This window comes from Carassius carassius, chromosome 20 (genome assembly GCF_963082965.1).
Source record: "Carassius carassius chromosome 20, fCarCar2.1, whole genome shotgun sequence".
Classification (NCBI taxonomy): domain Eukaryota; kingdom Metazoa; phylum Chordata; class Actinopteri; order Cypriniformes; family Cyprinidae; genus Carassius; species Carassius carassius.
This window is the reverse complement of record NC_081774.1, coordinates 7,455,703-7,480,681: the sequence shown is the minus strand read 5'-3', so window position 1 is coordinate 7,480,681 and position 24,979 is coordinate 7,455,703. Positions and strand designations below refer to the sequence as shown.

Below are 24,979 nucleotides of genomic sequence, written 5' to 3'. Positions count from 1 at the left end.
TCCCAAATATGATTATCTCTTTTGTGTGTGATGTTTAGGACCCCCTTCCTAAAATATAAACACAGCTAACCTACCATTCATTTCATAGTGTAATAAAAAAAAAGTATTGTGTTTTTATTATAAAAACATATTTTAAAATTGAATTGCAATTTATTGTATTATATTTAGGCCTATATATATGATGATTATTGTAATTATATATTAAGTATAATTTATTTATACTGTTACAAAGCCAAAGCAAATAAATTAGCAGGAAAAAAATATCCAGGAAAACACTGACTGTATCTCTATTAGTTACTCTATAAGGTTTCACGTGATCATAGTCCATCTCGTATTGTTGATGTGGAATCTTATACCTACCTCTCTCCGTTTTCCCTCCTTCCCACTGTTTTTGTGTCCGTCTGCTTGTATCATAGCGCAGATGAAAGGTATAGTGAAGGAAACTGAGACAGACTCTACGCGAGCGACACTATAGGATAATTGGAGCGCGTGAGCTGGTGTGATGCGTCTGAAGGTATCGGGTCACTGGCCCTTCTATCAGCTGGACCGATGAAAAGAAGAAATGAGCCATAGCAAGTGCAGCATCAGATTTCATGTGAATGAACCGTTCCACATCATTTGGCGTACCAGTCGCGCGGAATCCTCGCAATGAGCCGCATTATGTCCGGTGGTTCGTGCGCTGCAGGTGCTGGATGCCGTCTCGCGATGTTCGGGCTGCTGGTCCTCGTGCAGATGCCTGGGGCCCTGACGTCCGACACGGATAGCGACTGTTTGTCTGAAGATGTCAAAGGATGTGAAGGTGCGCGAACACAGAAATACACACACGTCTTTATTTACTGCTGGGGCGGACTGTTGACTGAAAATAAATAGGCTACGTATAGTCTAATCCCTTTACCTAATCCAAACCATTAACGTGCACTGGCATTTTTACAAGTAAATTTATTTAAAAAATGTTAAAGAGGTTTTAAGATTTTACAGTTTATGAAAATCCCTTGCTAAAAAAAAAACATATGCTAAAATAGTGGAATGTGTTAGCCTACATCATTGAGTCAGACACCGTCCTTTCTTGGAAATGCATGGAGTTTTTGTATTATTATTATTATTTATATTTGCAAAATTTACATTTCAAATAGGCCTACCTAAGATACAACATTTGGGAACAAAACAAATGTAGGAATGCAGAGGAAAAGAAAGAACAATAAAATACAATTTATATGTTAAATTGTTTGTTAAAAATTGTTCTTATTTGAGATGTTTTTAAAGCTTTTTTATTGGTGAACATTTTTTGAAGCGGTAATGTAAACAAAAGTCAGAAGCAAATTGTTGGATTGTTTTTTTTGTATTTATTTACCCATTATGCAAATTAAGTTTGAAAAATATATCTCCTTAATGCCAGAAAAATCACAGTGAAAAATAACCTTAATGTATCCTTAAAATCTTAAAAAATATATATAAATAAATTAAGCCAGAAGTGTTTGGTGCATTTTTTTTTCAGTAAAATGTTTAACTTAACTATTTATTACAAGGTAATAATAATGAAATATTTTATTATTAAACAAATAGGCCTATTTGTTGGGTGCTCTTTTGAAAATTAACATTCAGGCATGGGAGGTTTTTAAATTTGACCAATTACGAAAATCCTCTGCTGGAAAAAATGAAAAGGCAGGGTAAAATAGGGTTAAATAGGATTAAATAGTTAATTTAAATTGGTTCCAAAGCCCCTCTACAATCAGCCAACAAACCAGCCTTGAGACACTAACTAAGACCATCAATCTGTTGTAGACTGGTTTAAAATGTATGATCTGTAGACTTTTCTTTGTTGTGACATTCAGACGTGATGGTCATATATTGACCCTCATTTACTTTTAGCTTACACTTATCAAAAGAGATCAATGCTTTGATGTAGGTTTTCAGGTTGTGCTGTGTCTGTGTGGACAAAAACATACTGTCACGTTCGGTGAGACAGGAAACCACGGGGATAGAACCAATTGCAGGTAAGTCTTTATTAAAGGCTTAATCCAAAAGAATAACAGTCCAGGCAGGGGTCGAAACCAAAACATCCATCCAAACATAAACAGAACAAGAAGACAAGGCACGGGCAAGACAGATTGACGGACATGAATTCACAACGACTCCGTGACACATACTAAGACAGACCGGGTTAAATACACAAGGAGAGACAAACGCTAATGGGAAATTGGCAGAGTGAGATAATTGATAACTAGTGACAGCTGGGTGCACTGATTAGGCAGGGACATGAGGAATGTGACTAATGAAGTGACAGACACCGTGGGGAAAGGAGGACATCTAGTGGAAACCCAGGGAACACAACCCAGACACTGTGACACACACAGTACACACATGCACATGATGACTGACAGTTGTGTGTTTTGTTTTAGGTCTGTCTGAGAAGAAAAGTGACCTTCATGTGTGTGATGAATATAGTTGTTCTTTTGGAGGAATATGCTGGTACAACGGATCACACCTGGAGTGTCTTTGTCTGTATCAGGTTTGTGTGTTCTGCTGCAATGGATGATGCTAAGCTCTCTATTATTGTCTTGATTCCAACAGTGACATAGTTACTGTCTCATGCAGCTTTCAGGAGTCACTGTTTGTTTCTTTCAGTGTCCACAGAGCTTTGCTCCAGTATGTGGGTCCGATGGTAACACATACCGTAGTGAATGTTTCCTAAGACAAGCTGCCTGTGAACAGCAGACCGCAATCACTGTAATTACTGAAGGACACTGTCACGCCGGTTAGCAAAAATACTACATCAAATGCTTTACAAAAATAGCAGTTAAATACAGTCATTGCATCTCACTTAACAATATACAAACATTTTTGGCTCTACACTGATGTTTTACTTTGAAAATCTGCCAACATACAATCCTTATAGCAACTGAGTAGTTTGGGTTGTTAGAATAAGAAACAGTAGTGAACCCACACACAAACTCACAAAAACATTCAGATGTTCAGCTTATTTTGTCAAATAACTAATGTTTGTATTGCATATTTTGTCACATTACTGACATTTTTATATTGAATAATTGCAATCTATGTGTAATCCGGAATTTTAAAACCAATAAACAGATGTGGCATTTTATATTTATCCCTTTTCTCAGATGCTGAGTCGGCATCAGGAGATACAGGTATGTCATCATCATCATTATTATTATTTATTCATGTGTTATTAATATTATTATTTGCTATCAGAGTCAACATCTAACGTTTTAAGCAGTTAATTGTTCGGAGACATAGAAATTATCTAAATTTATTGCCATATGATATTAAAGTTGGCATGAAAATTCACCATATCTATTTTCTCAGTGCATGTTATTAATCTTATTGGGATTGATTAATCCATGCATATGTTTCTTTTTTTTTTTTTTACTTTTTAACCTCTATGTCATATTTCAATCTTCTGTTAAAATGACAGATTTCTTTTTGTCATGTATGCCAGACTTCTCCAATCATCTGCTTAAACCCTGCCTTTTTTTTTACAACCGACTTTAAGGTGCAGAACTGCCAATCAGCAACTTATTTATAGAACCAAGTCTCACCTTACTTATTTGTTTGTTTGTTTGTTTGTTTGTTTTTATTGTTTCACACAAAATGTACATCACAAACAGAACCCAAACAGAAAATTATATGTGGCTTTCAGCACAATGTAAGTTATGTGTGAATGTTTGTGTGTAGATCTGGAGAGCTCAGGACTGGAGCCCAGTAGATTCTCCAAGTGTTCCAGCTGCAAATTCGGAGCAGAGTGTGATGAAGACTCTGAAGGCATTTGGTTAGTCTACATGATTTGTGTTTGTATACTACAGAGCAGAAGGGCCTAAACATTTTATCAGCCAAATCCCTTGATGTCAAATATATATTTGATATTAGATGTTCAGAGGAAAGTACCCCTTCATATTTCAATAAATTCCCATTGTGATTTCCCATTTGTGAAATCCTGCTATAGAGACAAACATGCAAGTAATATACATTTTCTGTGCAGGTGTGTGTGCAATATAGACTGCAGTGGATATAATATGAATCCAGTGTGTGGATCAGATGGACAGTCTTACAGTAATCCATGTCAGATCAGAGAAGCATCCTGCTTGAAACAATCTCAGATTGATGTCAAATACCTTGGACAATGTCCAGGTAAACACACACATGTACACAAACAAATCACACACATCAATAAACGGATATAGAGACAATATTTACTGTAATCAAAATGACTGTGTTTGATCCATCCTATAGATTCAGTGGATCTAGTGGGCGGAGTCAATGTGGGTGGAGCAATGCCCTGTTCTGAAATCAACAGCAGCTTTTGTCTGCATGGAAACTGTGAGATGAAAAATGGCCTGGCAACGTGCAAGTATGACCCACAAACATGCACAAGTCATGTATTATAGTAAATAGCAAATTGGATGTACAAATGGGGGGTTATAGGCGTATGGGGTTAATACGTTTTGGTATTGTTGTTTAGGTGTGATCTGGGGTTCTCCGGTGTGCAGTGTGAGCAAAGAGACTTCAGGGAATTGTACGTGGTGCCCAATGGCCAGAAGCTTCAATATGTCCTGATTGCTGTGATCATCGCTGCTGTACAGATCAGCATCATCATTGCGATCGTAATATGCATCACAAGGTAAAAGTCACCTCACATGCACACAAGCTTTCACCAAATAAATGCTAATATAAAAATAATCAAACTTGTCACACACTCACCAGTCCTCAAACTGTTGCTTTTAGGATTCATCCAAAAAAGCCACGAGGTCGGCTTCAGAAACAGAACCTGGGACACTTTCCCAAAGATGGAGGATGCATGATTGAATAGCTGCTGATTACTTTAATACAAACACACAAACAACTGCACAACTATCTTTTGACGTTAGTATTTCAGTGGCCTTATTTCACCCTGTCACCATGATCTTTTTTATTTTAATCTCTTAATCTCTTTCCACTTTTCTCTCCCCTTCTTAATTCTGACTTTTTTCGTGTCTCTCCCTCACTTTCTTAGTAGTCCGAATGCAGTAATCCACATGGTGAAATGTTTACATTAGTAGATAATTACATTTTCTGAACACAATTTAAGTGGTTCTTGCCATGCAAAACATCCTAGCATGATACTAGAATGTTTGTATGTATATTTTTGAGGAGATTGTTTGCTATAAACGTTCATAAACTATAAGATTTATGACTGGAGGACAATATAACGGGCCTTAAAATCCCATAGATTTACACATACCTGAGGGCCCAGAGCCATATAATAGGGACCAGAATTATATCAACACTTTGTGGTGGACTTTTTTAACTTTGGCCAGTAAACAACCACCCAGAACACTATTACAACCACATAGAAATTTGCTTAAAAAAAAAGAACTCACAGAGAGCCTTAGCAACTACATAGTAATGTCCTGTCAACCACATATACAATATACAATAGCTGAGGGCAGAGGTTAAAGCAAATCAGAGAATGCTTGTAAAGCCCATTCTTACTATAATCTCTTGTTATACTTTGCCTTCTATCCACCTTATTTTTAACGTAAGAGCGGGTGTGGCCATTTTTAACTTGAATGTGCAAGGTTTCTGGTGTCTGACAGTTTTTTCAATTGTACATAAAATCTAGTCTATTATGCAGCTTGATATTACAAACCAGTATTTGTTATTTTATTTTTAAATGTATTATAGTAATCATAAATACACTGGTTTGTTTACTGCACTTTGTTATTCTTCTAGGGTTTTTTTTTTTTTTGCACATAATGGCTAATATTGAAAGTCTTGCTCATTCACAGAAAATAGCTTACTTCCATGTAAAAGAAAAAAAAGGTGAAAAGGTTTGGAAAAACATTAGCTACAATCTTTTCATTCTGGAAACAAAGCAAAAGTGAGTTTTATAGCAGCACAATCTAAAACCAGGTAAAACAAAACCTCTTCCCACCGAATCTCTGTAAAGCGGGTTTTCATTATGTGTGACTGTGAAATTCTGTCAGTTTATCATTCAGTTTATCTTCTAAAGTCAGTCTGTAAATCAAGTGACTTGCTATTATGAGAAGGTCTATATAATTTTGCATGTCAAATCTGTAAATTCAACAAAAATGTATAAATTGGGTTTAAAGGAAAACTTCATTGTTTTGTGTTTTTCTTTATCTGGGTGTTTTTATCTCTACCATACTAGTGTATTTCAGTGGCTCATAGTGCATGCTGGGAGATGCAGTTTTTTTGAATGTCAGCTTGCCTGAATGTGAGGTCGGAGGTCAAAACACCAATGCGGAACACCTCCAAGGTCAGTTTACACTGTGTGTGTGTGTGTGTGTGTGTGCTCCACAGCTGTTGGCTTCAGTTGACGGTAAGCAACAGGGGGGTGGATTTATAAAAGTAAGTGCACCTCACCATGCAAACATTCACATTTGCATTCTAGATCAATGTCATTGTCATTTTATCTATTTCAGAGCTGAGAGAGCGACACGTATTGCATATCCACAAGATTCCCTGACACATGCACACACTATGGGAATGTTTGAATTAATGGGGCTTTCCAATGCTTCTGTGATACAGCTTCCAAAAATGTATTGGTATCCTCTTACAGTTGTATTTATATCCATGCATTTCTATCTGTGTGTGTGAACAGGGGTGGAGTTTGTCAGATTCCACGGGGGTCTCTCTCTTGGAGTGTCAGTTTCTCTCTGTACTGTGTGTTTGATTCCGTCTGTCCCTTTACCCATCTCTGGCCCGATAGCTTTATTTTCAGGGACTTGTGAAAGAGAGAATCAGAGATGGAGAAGAGAGGAGATGTAATGCTGGGGGTTGAGGATGAATCCGGGCAGCCTGTCTCGGCCTTGTCGATTCTCTCTCTGCTGGAACGCGTGTCTACGATCATCGATGGTGTTCAGGCCAGCCAGCAGCGCATGGAGGAGCGTCAGCAGCAGCTAGAAAGCTCGGTGAGCGCCGTCCAATCCGATCTTCTCAAACTAGCTCATGACCATGGCGCCACGGCCACAACCGTTGACAAACTGCTCCAGAAAGCCCGCCGCGTGAGCACGCACGTTAAAGAAGTACGTTCACGTGTGGAGAAACAGAACGTGCGTGTGAAGAAAGTGGAAACAACACAAGATGAGCTGCTCACCCGCAACAAGTTCAGGGTTGTCATCTATCAGGTAAACAAATTCCCAACAACTGCAGCATGTGTGTTATGGCCGGGTGACTGAAGGTGTGGCTTTATCTTTGTGGCATTTGACAGCAAGTTGGCATTATAATCTCACACAATGCAATAGAGGGTGTACTTGAGAATTTCCCTTTTTGAGCTGATTGTCTAACTATTTCTGTTTGTGTGTCAGATGAGTGATATAAAGATATTTTTGATATGTCCATTCAAGAGACTTCCAGAAAGAGGGAAACCGTGAGTGACTTTGGGCCTTAAAGGGGGTTATTCTGTCATCATTAATTCTACGTGGAACACAAAAGAAGATATTTTGTAGAATGTTGGTAACCAAAGGGTTTCAGGTTCCATTGACTTATATGGTATGGCCAACAATTTAACTGTGAATGGCTATTGAAGTCAATGGGACCCAAACCTTTTGGTTACCGCCATTCTTCAAAATATCTTCTTTTGTGTTCCAAAGAATATCAGGTTTGGAATGACATGAGGTTGAGTAGATATAACAGAAATTTTATTATGGAGTAGAGTATCTCTTTAACCACAGACATTAAGTATAACAGTAAAAGGAACTATTTAATTGTTTCCCAAAAGCAACTATGGTCGCAAGTTCTGTTGTTAACAATAGAGTTCAATGGAACTAATGACCATAGGTAACTAACAATGCTTTTGGGAAATGCACTTTTTGTTTGACTCCTGACTCTGTAGTGCAACACATCAGTATACAGAATGAATAATTAGGGAATATGTGTGACATAATAAATTAGTCTAAACTAGGCTTTTAGACAGTGTGTGTGACAGTATCATGTGTGTTTGTGTATGGTTATTCTGAGGTTTCCTTATATAGAGCTGCACACACAGCTGAAGAGACTCTTTAAGGCTATTCCCTGAATAGGGAGTTTATACATACACATACATAGACACCATTCTTACAGACTACAGAAATGCCCTCAAGGGAAGGGTCAACTCATGTAACCAGTCTTCAAACTGACATAAAACCTAGTCTCTGTTGCTCTGTTGCTAAGAAATGCCCACTTAAAAGGAGAAACTCTCTGACCAACTTATAAAGTGACCAGCCACAGTATGATTTGTTTTAGCATTATGTAAACATACTGCAAATGTGTAATTGATAAAACAACAGCTGTAGATCAGCACTCAGAATTTAACTCAAAATAATAAAACGTTAAATTAGTGGAAAGTGTATGTAGGCAGAATTTTTGTGCACCCAAATGCAAAAGTACAGATTATTGTAGGCATAATTCTAAAGCGAGAGAGAGAGAGAGAGAGAGAGAGAGAGAGAGAGAGAGAGAGAGAGAGAGAGAGAGTATGATTGATAAGTGAATAACCTTCAAAAATCTGACTCCATGAACATCTAGATGGACTGATCTTTCTATATGACTTTCTTTCTTCTGTGGAGCACAAAAGAAGGTCTCATTTTTGTCCATACAGTGAAAGTCAATGGGGCCCAGTATTTTTTGTTACACCACTGACTTTCACTGTATGGGCAACAGTTATAATATTCTTCAAAATATCTTCTAGTAAATGAAGACAATTATATGTGAGTTGCATTTTATAACTGGATCAAGATTGTAGGAGCATCTTTATGCTATAATTAACAAAAAAAAATTATATAGAAATTTAATTTAAATATACATTTCAGTCCAAATACTGTATGATGATAAGGAAATTGATGTGTGGTAATCAGCTCAGTGCTTCTTGAATCTAGGTAGCTTGCAAGATGCAGCAAAATTGTTAACTGCACTTTCCTTACAAATGTTACTACATACAATTTTATGTACACACAAACAGCACAAAGTTGTTCTCCTTGTCTTTCTCAGAGTAGATACATTTGGAGTGTGTTTTCCTACATGAGTAATGTTCACTCCTTTCTGTCTTCAACTGCAGGGTGAAACTGAAGTTCCCTCTGTTGCTGTCACCAAGACTCCTAAGGGGGAGGGGCTTGCTAACTTGGAGGTGGAGCCAGATGAGTATGAAATCCCTGCTGACCTATCATCTGATGAAGAGTACATGGTGGTAGAGGAGGCGGAGTCATCCCGAGGCGCCCGTCTGAAACAGAGTGGGTTGAAAGGCATTGAGAACATCAAAGCTGCATTCTCCAAAGAGAACATGAACAAGACCCGTGAGAAGACACGGGAAAACCTCAGCAAGACCAAGGAGAGCCTGAGTAAGACGGGCCAAACGCTTGGAACCAAATTCAACACCTTGGGTGAGAAGATTGTGCCCCCTGAGCAGCGAGAGAAGATGCGTCAGAGCAGCGAGAGGCTGAAGGAGAACATCGCTAAGAAAACACCCAATAAAGAATCGTTCAAAATCAAGCTGAAGAAGGAACGCACAGTCGCTGAGGGCCAGGAGGGTGCAGAGGCGGACCTTGCTGTGACTCCCCCCAAAGGCAGGAAGTCTAGCCCAGATGTGACCTACACAGAGGTGGTTACCGAGAACAAGAGGGAAGGTCCAGTATCAGAGGAGGGAGCGACTCGTATCCAAGACGACTGAAAACAGCAGTGCACCACAGAAACCATGGAGAAATTAAAGGCTAAAAAAAATAGAACGCAAAGAAAGTAATTATTTAGTAAGTGGAAGAGAAAATGTTTCGTAAAAAAAATGTGCTCCAAAATGTGAAAGTGTATAAGTATGTGTATGTTGGGTAGCTAAATTATTAAAGCACTAGATGTGTTTGTATAATTTCTGTTACCGTAAGCCACATGTGAAATATATAAAAATGTGAAAACATATGCTGTCTAATGTGTCCTTTTACTCTGCATTTGTGTCTTGGAGTAAGGAGTGGATGACTTTGTCCAAAACACTGGTATTTAAGCTGGGGACTGAACCTGAGTTACAGTCAGTGAAGATCAGAGAACATTTGGATTGCTAAACCTTTGTGTTCGTACACATGCCAGCATCATAGAGACAGAGACTGGTAGAGTGAAAGAAAGATTGACCCATCAGCCAAAAAAAGATCTCTTGGAATTAATCTCAACAGCTGACCGGCTCTGCCCAGCACATAGCAACCTAACATGAGGAACACACTGGCACACAGTTTATCGAAAGACAACCAAACACTATAATGTTTCAATTCAGCTTTTCGCTCACATAGTTCTTCTGATGTTTTTTTCAAATAAATGCTGCTCCTTTGAAATTTTTGACCATAAATTACAATAAATAATATTGTCAATAATAATTATTATTGTCAATAATATTATATTATATTATATTATATTATATTATATTATATTATATTATATTATATTATATTATATTATATTATATTATATTGGCGCCTTTTCTTCTCCGCTCCAGCGTGTGGCAGCACTCATAAAACCCGCCCCACAAAACGTTCAGCCAAACATTCTTATTAATTGTAAGATAGTGTCGGTTCACCAGTGCCATTTTCTTTACAATTACATATTTTGTATTATTTGTTATTGCTCATTGTTTATTATTAACCATCTTGGTTCATTACTTTTATTTTGTTTCCTATCGTGTCCGGTGTGTGACGTCATTCCTGGCGACAGTAACTACAACATCCCGAGTCCGCTTTTGCAGCTTGGATATCAGAAACAACTGATATAAAAAATACACGGAGAGAAGAAGAGACCTATACCTGTAGTCATATCTGTGATATTTAAGCGTGTTGAAAGTGAGTTGAGACAGGGATGGCGGAGGAAGAAGAGCGCGGACCCGGTTCGGTTTTTCAGACGTTTGTGCTGATGGAGGATCTTCTGGATAAACTTAAGGTTCTGGATTATGAACAGCATGTTCTGGATAAACACAACATCAAACCCCTTTCCAGGTGAGATGTAGAATCGCTAACGTTACTTAAATGTGAATTATAAAATAAGATTATGCTGTTTTTCTGACAAAAATATTACAATTAAGTTAGTAGTTCATGTTTTTTTAACAGTTAACTTGTAATAAAATCCAAAACGGCTTGCATCTTCTAATTATATTTACATTAGTCTACAAAGTCAATAGCCCTTAAATAAAATGTTTAAAAAATTATTTGCGGCCAAGAACAGCTCATGTATTTTCCTTATTTATTTATGTTTCATGTAACCTTGCATAAAAACAGAATGGGATAGTAACCTTCAAACTAATAAAAACATTACCAGGGTTAATTAGTAGGATCAATCACTGTTGAATCAAAATAAGCATTTCTGCTCTGTTTTTCAGGCATTATTTTGTCTCTAGCCCTCATGTGTTGTCAAATCCTGGAGAGCAGTTCTATATGTTCAGTGTAATTGCTGCCTGGTTGATTTCTCTGTGCGGCCGGCCGTTTGACACACCGCAGGAATATGATGACCCCAACGCCACTGTCTCCAACATCCTGTCTGAGCTGCGTGCCCTGGTATGATGACACCCTCACAAGTGTGCATAGAAGTATTTGGGTTTTTTGATTATCACTGCATATCTGTTTTTTGTAGGGAGGCCAGGTTGATTTCCCCCCATCTAAGCTGAAGTCTGGGTCTGGAGAGCATGTCGTTTATGTTCTAGATCAGCTGGTAGAAAAGGCGCTAAAAAGTAAAGGATTCACCTGGGACAGGTAACCACACACACACACACACACACACACACGATGTTCTGTGCTGCTTTATGTCTCATATTAATCTTGTTGTAGAACTGCAGAATTCAAGAGAATTATTCTTTCTCTATCAGGCCGATATACCCGTCTGTGGAGGTGGAAGACGAGTGTGTGCAGGAAGATGATGCTGAGCTCACACTCAGTAAAGTTGAGGAAGAAATTACAGTGAGTCAAATTCAAACGCGATTCTAAGCTTCGCCTTCTATTTTAAGCTTTTAGCAGTAATTTAGCTCAGAATTTAGTAAGTTATATTTGAATTAAAAGTGTATTTATAACTATTGATTAGATCTGCTTCTAGCAAAAATTGAAATCAGAATCACAATCAGACTAAACTTCTTTTAGAAAAAGGAATTTTTTATGATTTCCAGGAGTTCTGAGTAATTATGTGCATATATATATATATATATATATATATATATAAGACAAGAATGGAAATGAAAAATAAGTATAATATTCAAATGAAACTTAAAATCATAGACAATTTGATGGAGGTAGCAGAAGACTTGCACATTATGCACTGTATACACAACTGTTTATATAAACATTTTAAATAATATTAATGCTAGTAGTAATAGTGGTAATAATAAAAATGTTCAACCTTTATGTTGTAATCTAAAAAATACAGTTTGTCTGCATTAAAAAAACAATTCCATGCTGATAAATAAATGTTTATGTTATTGGTTTAAGATTTAAGACAGTTTTAAGGTATTATGGTGCAATTTATGTGACTTAAATAAAAAACAAATGTGTTATACTGCACGTTAATTATTGTTCTACATCAAATGGAAAAATACAAAAAAGATATGGAACGCACGTTGTAAAAATGTGTATATTGTGATATATTTAGTTAAGGACTAAAACAGAGAATCTCATAATATATATATGTGTAATTATATCACCCAACCCTTGTTCACACAGTAAAGTCAATGAACATATGACTTTGAATCACACACACAAACTCATGTGTAAAGTAAGTGGCAGTGAGTCACACACACACTCATTTAAAATGTGTATCTTTAGCAGGAGGATGAGGAGTATGAAGAAGAGGATGGCCTTGATTTAGATGCATTGAAGACCAGAACCAATCCGAGTGTGAGTTTTATTTGAAATACCAGCAGGTGCATTTTATGTAATAATAAAATATAAACCTAAAAGGAATAATTACTTACTTCCTTTCTCTGGAGATGGTTTAGTTGTTTCATATGTAAGGTAATATTAGTTAATTAGATGTGTGTGTTCAGGAACTCAGTGGATGGAGGCCTGCGGTGGTTCTGGAGTCAGATGTTGATGCCGCTGAATGGAATCTGGAGGTGGAGCGAGTTCTTCCACAACTAAAAGTCACCATTCGAACCGACAACAAGGTCTCAAATACTTCAACCTTTAATCACAGTATGTAACCTCTATGGTGATGGAGAGGCTCTGATTTACCTATTAACATGTTTCAGGATTGGAGGATTCATCTTGATCAAATGCATCAACATCAAGAAGGCATCAACACATCCTTGCAAGATGCCAAGGTCATCCATCCGTCATAGATGTATTTAAAAAAATATTTCATTTACATAATGATGTGAAATACTAAATTCTGTATATGTTTGGATGTTTTCAGGGGTGTCTCTTTAAATTGAGGGAGGACATCAGTAAAACACTGGAGAAAGTGAGCAGTCGTGAGAAATATCTCAACACTCAGCTTGAGCATCTTATTTCAGAGTACCGCCAGGCACAAGCACAGCTCAACAAGGTGAACATTCCGACCAATCAGAACCTTAAACATTATTACTAACCTTAAACCAATCAAAAGATAGGATGTCAAATGTTGCATGTGGTTTATTTTCCCCCTCAGGTAAAGGAGCTTTATCAGCAAGCCAGTGGAGGCGTCACAGAGAGAACCAGGATTCTAGCTGAAGTGAGTCTGAAAACAATGATGCAGTCACACAGTATTAACATTACAATGATTGAATCATCTTTTGGTTTCCACACAGTAGCAAAGTTCTTCAGAAATAAATATGTCTCATAATGCTGTATACAGCCATACTATGTCCACATATCCGCACAATATTCAAATAACATTCATAAAGCCTATTTATTTTTACTCCAGATCAGCGAAGAGCTAGAAAAAGTCAAACAGGAAATGGAAGAGAAAGGCAGCAGCATGTCTGATGGAGGTAAACCACACACACAACAAACCCTCTTTTTCAAGCTACTGCTGATGCAGTTTGTTTATGAGAGCTGTAGTTTATGCTTGTTAATGTGTTTCGTGTTGCAGCTCCAGTGGTGAAGATCCGTCAGAGTCTTACCAAGCTGAAGCAGGAGATCGAGCAGATGGATGTTCGGATGGGAGTGGTGGAGCACACGTTACTGCAAGCCAAACTCAGAGAGAAAAACAACATGACCAGAGACATGCATGCGACACACCTCTTAGAACCCAACACACAAACTTACTGAGAAACTTACTGTTGGTTATATTTGGTGTTTAAATAAGTGTAAATAACTAAATATCTAGTATTGAACAATAAAGTAAATATTCTCACTACTATAAGCTTTGCTCTCAAAGTTTGCAGAAGTCTCCGGAGAAAGAGAGAAGGGTGTTGGTTACAGAGGATCCTGAGCTAAGCATTACACACACATGTAACCGTTCCATGATGTCATCCTCACACCCTGCACAGAAACACTAGAGATTATTCTGGTCTGCACATGCCCAAGTTATCAGTCCACATCCTGAGGAAACATTTGCTGTGTCTGTTTTCTGCCTAAGAACAATGAACTTTTTGTTGTATTTCTTTATTGAATTGTAATATTTGTAGGAATTCTCAATTATAAATAGTACTTATTTGCAGCAACTGTAAATGGTATGATACCACTGATCTATATATTCTCTATTATAGATGTATAGTCTGTAATACCCATTATCCAAATGACTATTCTTAATTGTGATTCCAAATTATTAATAATAATCCCATGAACTTTCTACAAATTTACAACTTGCCTTTTACTGACCGGTACTAAAAGCTGAAATAAAATCAGAAGCACTGTTACAGGTTTGTAGGCTATCTGTTGCCTGTTGAACTCATAGAAGTTTTTTTTTTGTTTTTTGAAAAATGCGAGTAGCAAAACAGTTGATGGTAGCCATAGACTTCCATAGAATGAAAAAAAGTCAATTGCTACAGTCAACTGTTTGGTTACACAAGTCCTTCCAAACATATTTTTTGGTCAAGATAATACCCATACAGGTTTACAAGGACATGAGGGTGAATAAATAATGACAGAATTTTCATTTTTTAGCCAACTATACCTTTAAGCGATATTAGACTATCTTGTGCAGAATAACTTACAAATAAAAATACTTAATCATGAATATTAATACATTACTACTTGTGCGAATATATGCATTCACAAGTATGTGAAATAATGTAATAATTTGATCAAATATAATTGCATTACTGTTGCGCGACTGTGTTGTTCAGATAAGTTTTGTTTTGAAACCCCCATCAGAAGGCGTGGCTCTTCGTGACTGTCGGTTGTTTGTAGGGAAGCGGACAGACTTGATCCGCGCCGCTATCCGCATTCTCCCCGGTCTAGGTAAGTTGTTTTTCTCGTGTTTCTTAATCTCTGTAGTTTCATATGTTTTGAGCAGTAGAAGGAGAGCACATACAGCCCTAAAGAATGTGGCGAGAGGAAACCTGATGTTAGTATCGCATTACGCTTCGGCATCATCACTTTATAGCCTATATTATCTACAATGTGGGATTTTACATTTTAGTATAAAATCACAACTGGATATGTGAGTGAATGCTTCTCGTGCATCTCGTTCAGGCCCCCAGCAAAGAATCGAGGAGCGTCGCGTCTGAACCTATGGTCTGAATAGAATTAAACTAACACACGTCAGAGCATGAAAACAACGAGAACGCCAGATTTCGTGTAAATATCACACAATTATTTATTCTGACTAGAGAATATCCCCTTCAACATAATCTATTATTATTGTTCTGAATTGAGAATATCCCCTTTAAAATAATCTATTATTATTACTACTACTGTTATTATTATTATAAATATTGTCAATTTATTTATGAAAGGTACACCATGGCATAGACTGTAAGGTAGACTTAGAAACTTAGAAACAGACATTGCATCTTAAATCAGTAATAACATAATTAACGTTAACACAGCTTTTGCATATTTGTACAATGTGCTGTGAAATATGTATTTTTTTCTATTCAGCCATACATTGGTTAAATCACAATTGATCATTATATAAGTGAGTACACAAGAACGAAAGTAATATAAATAGATAAATTATTAAATTATAATTGCAATAGAAATAAATTTTTATTTACATTTTGAGCTCTGTTTGTGTGTTGCTATGCATGTGTGTGCGGTTTTGTGGTTGGCACACATCTCTGTAATGAGCTGTGATATTGCAGCTACTCATTTCACTTATGCTCTGCATATGCTTATTCTCAAATTTTATGTATTTGCAACTAAATATGCTAAAAATATTTTCTTAATGTTAAAGTCATTGTGTGTGTCTAGCTCACAGAGACTACAGGAAATGAGTGAGGGTTTGGGGGGCTTTCTGTTGGTTCTGTTGGAATTTCTTCGGGCAAGCGAGCATGTGTTATTGTACTCTCTCATTTTTTGCCGTTAGTCTCCTCTGCTTCTCTGATAGCAGCTGCAAGTCACATACATGCACAATACTCTGTTCAGCCAATCAGTTTATTTCAAGCCAAGAAGTGGTTAGCAGGAAGTACAATATATGGTCTCCACCTACTTTGACCTTTCTTTTACTGTCTATGACTTTGACAGCATCCTCCCCATTTGGATCATCATGGCTTCCTGATCCCCCTCCCCATCCTACTGTCTTTACATTCTGTCAGACACCTCTCCCCATTTTTCATTAAATGATTCATTTTATTTCATGAAATACATTTGATTGTGAACATTTGCTCTATTTTATATAAATATTAACTGGGATTAAAAAAAATACTTTTTCTTTCCTTTCATTTGACCTAATTTCGTTAGAAATCCACTGCACAAAAGAATTCAATTTCTAAGTGTAGCCTAATTTAAAATTTTGCTTTATTTTTCATTTATATTGCATATTTAATTCTTAACCATTTTTTATATCATCAGGATTTAAAAAAAAAAAAAATAATAATAATATATATATATATATTTAAAGAAATTTACAAATGTACATCTGGATTTAAAGTACAATTATGTAGTTCTGTCTTTTGCATTGTTTTTCATTAATGGTTCTTTAGCTCTATAGCAGAAAAGTCATGGATCTGTGAGTATTGTTCATTTGGCCTTGCTTCCAGAATGCAAATAATCTTATGTTACTGATCTTGTGTCTTTGCCAGTCTTTTTCATGCTTCACAATCTCCATTTATTACTGGTTTATACATATATCAATATAATGTTTATTTTTGCTTTAATGTTATCTTAGATTAATTTATGTTTTTGTTGTTGCATGACCTTAATGTGAGGCAAGGAATAATATATATATATATATATATATATATATATATATATATATATATATATATATATATATATATATATATATATATATATATATATTAAATTACCATTTGTTGCATATGAGCAATGCACATTTGTGGATTATGTACAGTCATCATTACTGGTTTATACCGATATCAGTATATAATTATTTCTATTTATTTTGCTTTTATTTTATCTTTGTTTTAGTATGTTTTTCATGTTGCATGACCTTAATATGGTGCAAGGAATTATTCAAGAAAATCAATGTGAAGTAAGAAACTAATAGAAATAGTTCAACAAATTGTTTCCCGTAAGCTGTACAAACATGCTAAATTATGTACAACCAATTTTTTTTAAGCATAATGTTATTTTTTTATGTTTATTATTACAGGTTTAACAGCAACGTGAGCCATGTCTTTCTTCTTTAAAGGAGTGGTTACAAGTATGTATGCCTTCATATCATGTCTTACTCCCATTCTTCCTCTTGTGCACACATTCTTTGATAAGATTGACCTGACCTGATGTTTGTTATAGGTTCTCCGGTTAAGACCAGAAAGCAGGAGGCTGAATATATTTGTCACAGGTACAGGAATGTAGACAAACAGCAGAAACATATATTTAAAAGCTTTTCTTGTAATTTTCTCTAAGTATATATGTAGTGCTAGTTTGTGCATTCGTAAAAAAAATAATAATAATAATCATTGTGTGTGTGTGTGTGTACATTAATGCTGTTTCTCTCTTTCAGTCTTGATGTCTCCCACATCTGTGACTCCTCCTTCGAGTGTTTCTCCACCAATCCGCTGACAGGCTCTGTGTGCGTGTGCCGTCGAAGTCCCCGCCTACTAGCCAATGGTTATTATGTTCTGACAGAGGACAGTTTTACAACAGATGACGAGGGTAATGTCACCCTGACTCCCTCACACACCAGCGTCTCATACAAAGAGAATCTTGTCCGGTGAGATTTATTACAGTGTTTATTTTTGTTGTTGTGTGTGTGCACAATTATTTCATTCCAGCTGTGCTATACACTATACACTGTACATTATACACTATACTCTAGCACCTGTAGCCACATTCTATGTTGTGACTGTACTATATTCACACTACATTGTAGGCATATTAACTGCCGTAGCTTGCTAAAGAATGTTTACATTTTTTTATTTTAATAAAATACATTTTTAGAACTTTTAAAACAAATGAATCTATTTTAAGTTTAAGTATCTAAGTATTTTACATCTAATATATATATATATATATATATATATATATATATATATATATATATATATATATATATATATATATATATATATATGTATATATATATATATATGTATATGTATATATATATATATATATATATATATGTATATATATATATATATATATATATGTATTGTGATAAAAAAAGAGTCTTACATGCTCTGATTTTTGAACGTAAATAAATTTAAAACCATTTAAAACCATTTTCTGAGCCTAGTGAAACTTTTTTCTGTTGTGGAGTCTTTTCAGTGATTGGTACAAAAATGAAAAGTAAAAGTTTTTTTTTTTTCAGGTGTTTTCTGAGCTGTATTGTCATTGTGATATAACAACATATATTATTTAAAAATTAAGTGGTATTATAATTACTATAATATATTAAAAATAGGCTTTGATATGAATATTTTCTTATAGTGGTTTAAACTTTTCAGGACTGTATTTTTACTGGTTGAAATATATTATTTTTCAAATACAGATGTGTTGTGAATTCAACTTTCACATACTGTATCAAAAAATAGTTGTAAGATTTTGCAACCCCTAAATGCCCAGAGTTTTGCCATGTTTTTCCAAATTATTGAAAATTTTGCCTATATAATATTGTTGTTGTAATTAATTCCTTCCATAAGAGATATATAATTGTGCAAGAAAGTAGAGTTGTGACGTTCGCGAACGAACCGATTCTTTTGAACGGCTCATAAACATGAACGATGGGAGCCGAGTCGCGGCTGGAGGGGAGCCGTTCTTTCTGTCGTTCTTTTATCCTATGCGTGTTTCACACAGATGCACACAAATGAGCTCCTCCGCGAGACAGAACAGTTGTAGGGGGAGGGGCGCACCCAGTGCAGGCCAACCCTTTATAGCGTGATGATATTAGTTATTAGTTGTGCACGCATCCTTCACGTCCTTCACATCCTGCGTGCCTCTGTCATTGGGTAGGAGCGTTGAAAAAAAAGCTGTTTTGCACAGACATTTATTGCAGCCCACTTTGTTATTGTTCATTGACTTGAAGGGGCTGATGTTTGCAAAGTTTACAGTAGTAATTGTATGTAGTATGTAGACATTTCCATTTTATTTATTCTAACTTTAAATATTTTTTGTTTTCTATCAAAATGTTCTTGTGTGATAACAATGTTCTTGTGTGGAAGTGTTTGTAGTAAAAGCTGTTTTGCACAGAAATTCATTGCAGCCGGCTTTCTTTTTGATGTTTATTCGTGAGTAGGTATTGTATGAATAACATAAGTCAACGTAGCTTTACACACACACACTTTGTACTAAAGGTAAATCCAAAATAGTGATGTCACTGTCTAAGCAGAGGGATTTGTGCAACCCTATGGAATATAGTCCACACATGACAAATGAGGTAATAATCAATATTTCAGAATAATTCAAACTCAGATATTGGTGTGTGATATCTGAGTTTTAATTATTTGACTACAAATCTCACCTCATCATTCTTCCCAGTGATTATTTCCAGGATAAACTGAAATGGCTCCAAGCTGGCTTCCTAAAACTGACTAAATATTTAAAAGAGCCAAAAGAGCTGTTCTTTTGAACGGCTCTTTGAAAGGAACGGATCGTGAAGATCCGGATCCCCTCAAAGAGCCATAAATCCCATCACTACAAGAAAGAATATGTAATGAATATCAATGCCTGCATCTCTCAGGGTTAAAAAGCTACTTCAAATCTGACATACTTTGTGAATGTTTATTAGCATATTCAGACGAAAGCGTGGGGCAAGAAAGTCACTGGCAAGTCTTCTAAGTGATGTAAACCAGTCATGCCAATCCTGGCTGGAAGGAAGTGTATTTAGAAGACCTGATCCCATTACTCCCCTCCTGTCATCATCATGGGATGAGCTGGATAACAGCTATGAGACAAACACACCCCTCAGCTTCACCTATGGTTAGAAGGCTTCTAGTTTTGGACTTCAACATCTTTGAAAATATTTGCCTGTTCATTTTTTATGAATGTTTTTGTTTATTTATATCTCCCACAGACCCTGTTTCCTCCCCTGATAAAATGCCTCCTCAGACTCAGCTAGAAGAGGAGGAGCCTCCACGTGAGTCATGCTCCGCCCATGAACAATCCAGCCAATCAGTAAGTGGCCTCCTGGATGTTCCTCCCCCATCCATGTGTCACCTCAATAGTTATAGCTCATCCAGCAAGACATCAGGTGAGAAAGGGCGAATGAAAGAGCTCCTTGCCTACTATGAGTTTTTGATGAATATGGAAAAATAGAAACAGCTGGAAACTATTTAAATTATTTTTGTTTCAGAAACTGTGCTCTTGAAAGTCCTTCTCCTCACCCTAACTTTGTGCCTCTGCATTGCCATCTCCTCCGGGTAATGAAAAATGTGTGTGTGTGTGTGTGTGTGTCTGTGTGCGTGCATGTGTGAGAGAAAAGATGTAAATGCATACTTCCCTACAATATAGTTGTCAAAAAACTACAAAAGCCAGTTTCTGCCTTGCAATAAAATAATAAAAGTTAACTTTTTATCTCACAGTTATGACTTCTTTTCATAATTCTGCTTTTTTTCTCACAAAGTAATTACTTAAGAAGTACATACTTAGAGAGTATGTGATTTCAGACACAACCAGTGAGATTTCTGTCTGTTTGGCTAATTTTTTTGTGAAAATGGGCAGAGCTTTACTTCTAATAGATTAATGACATCATAATCCTCACAGGTGGCTGCTGGGAGGTGTTTCTGCAGCAGTGGCGTTCATGGTTCTGCTTTCATCTATATGTGAGTAAACAAATTAAGTAAAATAGCAAACTTAGTCACTATTATACTTATATAATCTGAAATATTCTTGAATTAAAAAAATAAACATGCAGCATGGGCCTTGTACTGTAAATTCTGTTCATCCAGATTTGAAAGAGACTGAAAAGTTATTATATTGTAAAAGTTACAAAGATTTTATTTATTGTGTTAAACAAATTGCTCCAATGAATTGTGCACAATAAATAAAAAAATATATATTAATATATTGGACACAAACACACACACACATATATACAGTATATATATATTCATGTTGGTTTCTGGAGTGATATCCTTGTTAAACACCATTATAGGAAAACACTTCCATAAACCTATTAGATTTAGGATGGGCGGTCAAAAGTTATTTTATGAACCTAACTTCTCTACCATTTATGAATCAAATAATGTAAAATCATTCTCTCTGTCTCTCTCTTTCTCTCAGGTATGTCTAAACCTGGAACTGCAGTGCGCTGGAGAAGAGCAAAGACTGAGGTGAGAATCTGAGTGCAGATTAATAATAGACTCCTGACTTTATGAAGTTTCTGTAAACGGAGACAAAAATGGGACTCGAAGTGAAGAATTTAACATCCAGATTGTGTCTCTTCATCAGGACATCACCTCCAGAAACGAGTGAGGAGGAAGCACACACACAGAAACACATCTGTGTGAAGTCTGTCCTGAGGAGAAGTGAGTGTGTGGACACGCATTCTGTATCAGCGATAAAAATAAGTTATAGATGAGTTTTTGTAGTGGTGTTTGCACTGATCAGCTAGAGAGTTCTGAATATAATAATTACTGAAGAGTGAAAGAACCAGTGATGGCAGATGACTGTCACAGGAAATGTTACATGCTAAGATTAGCATGCATTTTGGACATTTCAAGGAAAAATGATAATTCTGTAAATGTTTAAGAATTTGATCAGTTTTCCTAAATGAAAGACTGGATTGCATTATGAGGGAGTCTTCGAGTCAGTGGAGATGCCCTGCATGACAAAGCATAGAAGTGTAATGTGTCAGTGGGTTTTATAAATGCATCGGCTTGGCTTGGCATTAAGTGTTATTGCCCAGCTTGTCTATCAGATTATCAGATTCTAAAAAATATTTACTGCAAAACCTAGTTTAATATAATATTATAATGACTTTGCAAGAAATTGTAGCAAAAGAAGTGCCAATTTATCTTTGCACAGATGCCTCATATTTGTCAAGTGCCTTTGTTATATGAAACAGGACAAGTGTTATTACCATTTTCCAGGGTTAAAGTCACATATCCGTGCTGTGTGATTTAAGAGGGCTGAAATTTTAAGCACAAAGTGTTGCTATCTGGAGCGCAATAATTCAATTTTTTATAAAAGCATTGCACTTAAAATAGGATTTAAAGCTCTGATTTCACAAGGACTTATTAAGAAAATTAAACCCTGTTTACAGGGAATTAGTGCTGCCAAAGGAGACCATGTTCTCGATTTACTTTGTCACGTTCACATAAGGCAACTGCTCTAACAGAAAGTTAAAATGAGTAATCTGTGAGTAGGAAGCAATGTCTGTCACAACTTGACCAAAATGCATTAAATGCAACTGAACTTGTATCCTTTGAAGGGAATGGCTAATTTCTGATATTTTTATTAGGATGATGAATATTTTTTTTTTTTTTAATTACATAGAGTCAAAAGCAAAGCAAGGATAAAATGAAGTTTTTCTAAAGCATTACAATTTTAGAGGTTTAAGCCTAAAAATCTGAAATCAAACATGTCTGAGACCGACCCAAGGTGAATAAGTGAATTAATCAAATGCATCTATCTTAGCCAATAGATATCGAATGTGTTAATATGAATTGTATTGTCTTTGGTGTTTATCATAGATTTTTTTGTAGTGTTTTGTAACAAGAATGAATATTGCTCTATAAAAAGTCTATTATTATTGTAAAGTGTTCTGTAGAAAATGTGTCATCGTGGGGCCAATCACAGAAAGTTTAAAGGTAAGGATGCTGAAAGGATTTAAGCTGTTTCTCAGCAAAGCCGTACATTATTTATATTACACAATATCATATTAAAGGGCTGACGACGCCACCTATGGGGCAAAAGTTAAAAGTAATTTTACCGACATTAAAGTGCTTGTGCTTGTCCTTAAATCCTTATCAGGAATGCTATGTCCAGATGTTGAATGCTGTATCAGATATACAAAACATTTACATTATATATATATACAATTAGAAATGGGATCAAAAATGTTGAAAAAATACAGAAAATAAAAAATTTGTTTTTATTTATTAATGTTTTTCAAATGATATATTTAATAAGATACTAGGTACAGAGTTAAAAGACAAGATGATTCCAATATGACTGTTTTAAACCATTGACATATTATGCTTGGATGTAATTTAAATGCAAAAGCATGTTGAAAAATTAAGAAGGAACTGCAAAAAGCACATCTCCTAGTACTAGTTTGTACTAAACAGGAGTCATAATGTGTTCACTGATCAGTAATGTGTTGAAGAATACAGCGCGGCAAATTATTTTAGAAAATATTACATTATTTCTTTAGGGAGAGCTGCCTTGAAGCTTTGATGACTGCATTGAACCTGTTACTGCATTTAACAATCTGTGTCACAAAAGAGCTAAAGATTTACTGTAAATAGTAAAAACCTTAGTTATGTATTATTCCACTGCATGTGAAAGTAAAATGTGAAATTTAAGTGTCTCATGTATACACTGAAAAATATAATCTTTAAAGTAAATGCATTTATGTAATTTGCACAAACATAAATTGCCATGTTAGAAAGTATTAAAGGAGTGAAAAAAACCCTGTATTGTTAATTTTCAATAATAAAGTTTTATATATAAATATAATAGTTTTTGTTTTTTGCTTTATTCAAACGCATTGTCTTTTAGCCAGATGTTCTTTAATATTGTTGTTTTTAAAAATCATACTGGATCAGAATCACTGCAATTGACTGTTGTTGCTCTGGCTAATGCAATTAACGTAATGTAATTGAGCCTGCATTGACTTGAACTTACACATTCTGATAAATTTGCTCCAGGTATTATTCAAATTGGTGAATTTGGAGAAACACAATGAATTTTAAAATAATCTCATGTAATGAAAGCAGGACGAGAAATTAGGCCTTCAGGTTATTTTTTAATCTGTTCAAACATTTAATATATTTCATAATTCGCTTCTGGGCTTTGTGTGTTAAATATGGATGTTGTGCCTCTGGGCCTGTAGCTGTGAGATATCTGTATTCATCTCAGACATACGTTTCATGACACTATAGGATATTATAATGATATTAATAATATTAATACCAAGTAGTAGTTTGTGAGTTTTGTTAGTCACAAATTCATAAAACAAGCTGTTATATTGAAGTATTTATCTTATTTAATCATTCAGTGACTAAACCAGGAACAGTGAATCGTAATTTCCATCAGTTCAGTAATTTATTGTAGATCTGCAGCGTGAAGATCTCTGCATCTGCTTGTGACCTTTAGGACTGAGAAATTATGTCAAGAATTAAAAAATGTCATTTTCACTATAAACAGTTTAGAAACATAGTGTTTGCACTTACCACCTGTGTTTTAAGCAGCCTCATCAAGTTTACAATAACCTAAAATATATGATATGATGAATAAGTTTTATATAAACTATGGAATCGTATTCACACATCATATTTGCCTGTGTTTGTTTAACTTGTTACATAATCAAGAATCAAATG

The 24,979-nt window shown here is 35.6% G+C and overlaps 4 protein-coding genes and 1 long non-coding RNA gene across 6 annotated transcripts; all 5 read left to right on the top strand.

Moving 5' to 3' along the window:
- Positions 1–343: 343 nt before the first annotated feature.
- On the top strand, positions 344–5,713 carry tmeff1a (transmembrane protein with EGF-like and two follistatin-like domains 1a). The gene is made up of 9 exons (XM_059501436.1): positions 344–799; positions 2,400–2,509; positions 2,626–2,755; positions 3,123–3,149; positions 3,697–3,790; positions 4,001–4,149; positions 4,252–4,369; positions 4,481–4,639; positions 4,744–5,713. Exons 1-9 carry the CDS (start codon positions 649–651, stop codon positions 4,826–4,828), a joined length of 1,023 nt encoding a protein of 340 aa, XP_059357419.1. The 5' UTR covers positions 344–648; the 3' UTR covers positions 4,829–5,713.
- Positions 5,714–6,628: 915 nt separating this feature from the next.
- LOC132096197 (caveolae-associated protein 4a) lies at positions 6,629–9,900 on the top strand. The gene is made up of 2 exons (XM_059501438.1): positions 6,629–7,148; positions 9,053–9,900. Exons 1-2 carry the CDS (start codon positions 6,768–6,770, stop codon positions 9,659–9,661), a joined length of 990 nt encoding a protein of 329 aa, XP_059357421.1. The 5' UTR covers positions 6,629–6,767; the 3' UTR covers positions 9,662–9,900.
- Positions 9,901–10,668: 768 nt separating this feature from the next.
- LOC132096194 (intraflagellar transport protein 57 homolog) lies at positions 10,669–14,830 on the top strand. Its single transcript, XM_059501435.1, has 11 exons — positions 10,669–10,958; positions 11,339–11,513; positions 11,590–11,708; positions 11,822–11,912; positions 12,768–12,839; positions 12,989–13,108; positions 13,193–13,264; positions 13,357–13,488; positions 13,591–13,653; positions 13,846–13,912; positions 14,014–14,830. Exons 1-11 carry the CDS (start codon positions 10,822–10,824, stop codon positions 14,190–14,192), a joined length of 1,227 nt encoding a protein of 408 aa, XP_059357418.1. The 5' UTR covers positions 10,669–10,821; the 3' UTR covers positions 14,193–14,830.
- A 397-nt stretch (positions 14,831–15,227) lies between these two features.
- Positions 15,228–22,524, top strand: LOC132096201 (transmembrane protein 71-like). 2 transcript variants are annotated; one of them, XM_059501445.1, is made up of 11 exons: positions 15,266–15,326; positions 17,498–17,523; positions 17,644–17,694; positions 17,787–17,835; positions 17,998–18,207; positions 20,224–20,414; positions 20,509–20,685; positions 20,788–20,854; positions 21,198–21,256; positions 21,717–21,766; positions 21,885–22,524. In XM_059501445.1, the coding sequence occupies exons 3-11, from the start codon at positions 17,664–17,666 to the stop codon at positions 21,906–21,908; spliced, it is 858 nt and encodes a 285-aa protein (XP_059357428.1). In that variant the 5' UTR covers positions 15,266–15,326; positions 17,498–17,523; positions 17,644–17,663; the 3' UTR covers positions 21,909–22,524. The 2 variants fall into 2 exon arrangements, with proteins under 2 accessions (XP_059357427.1, XP_059357428.1); XM_059501444.1 differs by lacking the exon at positions 17,498–17,523 and having other exon boundaries at positions 15,228–15,326.
- A 1,739-nt stretch (positions 22,525–24,263) lies between these two features.
- LOC132096210 (uncharacterized) lies at positions 24,264–24,665 on the top strand. The gene is made up of 2 exons (XR_009422556.1): positions 24,264–24,474; positions 24,580–24,665. It is a non-coding gene; the product is annotated as an uncharacterized LOC132096210 (long non-coding RNA).
- Positions 24,666–24,979: the final 314 nt, after the last annotated feature.

Coding starts and splice junctions, on each gene's coding strand:
- tmeff1a (XM_059501436.1), top strand. CDS start 649: ATGAGCCGCATTATGTCCGGTGGTTCGTGCGCTGCAGGTGCTGGATGC. Junction 2,510..2,625: donor AGTGTCTTTGTCTGTATCAG/GTTTGTGTGTTC, acceptor TGTTTCTTTCAG/TGTCCACAGAGCTTTGCTCC. Junction 4,640..4,743: donor ATCGTAATATGCATCACAAG/GTAAAAGTCACC, acceptor TGTTGCTTTTAG/GATTCATCCAAAAAAGCCAC.
- LOC132096197 (XM_059501438.1), top strand. CDS start 6,768: ATGGAGAAGAGAGGAGATGTAATGCTGGGGGTTGAGGATGAATCCGGG. Junction 7,149..9,052: donor TCAGGGTTGTCATCTATCAG/GTAAACAAATTC, acceptor CTTCAACTGCAG/GGTGAAACTGAAGTTCCCTC.
- LOC132096194 (XM_059501435.1), top strand. CDS start 10,822: ATGGCGGAGGAAGAAGAGCGCGGACCCGGTTCGGTTTTTCAGACGTTT. Junction 13,265..13,356: donor CATCCTTGCAAGATGCCAAG/GTCATCCATCCG, acceptor GGATGTTTTCAG/GGGTGTCTCTTTAAATTGAG. Junction 13,489..13,590: donor CACAAGCACAGCTCAACAAG/GTGAACATTCCG, acceptor TTTCCCCCTCAG/GTAAAGGAGCTTTATCAGCA.
- LOC132096201 (XM_059501444.1), top strand. CDS start 17,664: ATGTCTTTCTTCTTTAAAGGAGTGGTTACAA. Junction 20,415..20,508: donor ACCCCTCAGCTTCACCTATG/GTTAGAAGGCTT, acceptor TATCTCCCACAG/ACCCTGTTTCCTCCCCTGAT. Junction 20,686..20,787: donor CTCATCCAGCAAGACATCAG/GTGAGAAAGGGC, acceptor TTTTTGTTTCAG/AAACTGTGCTCTTGAAAGTC.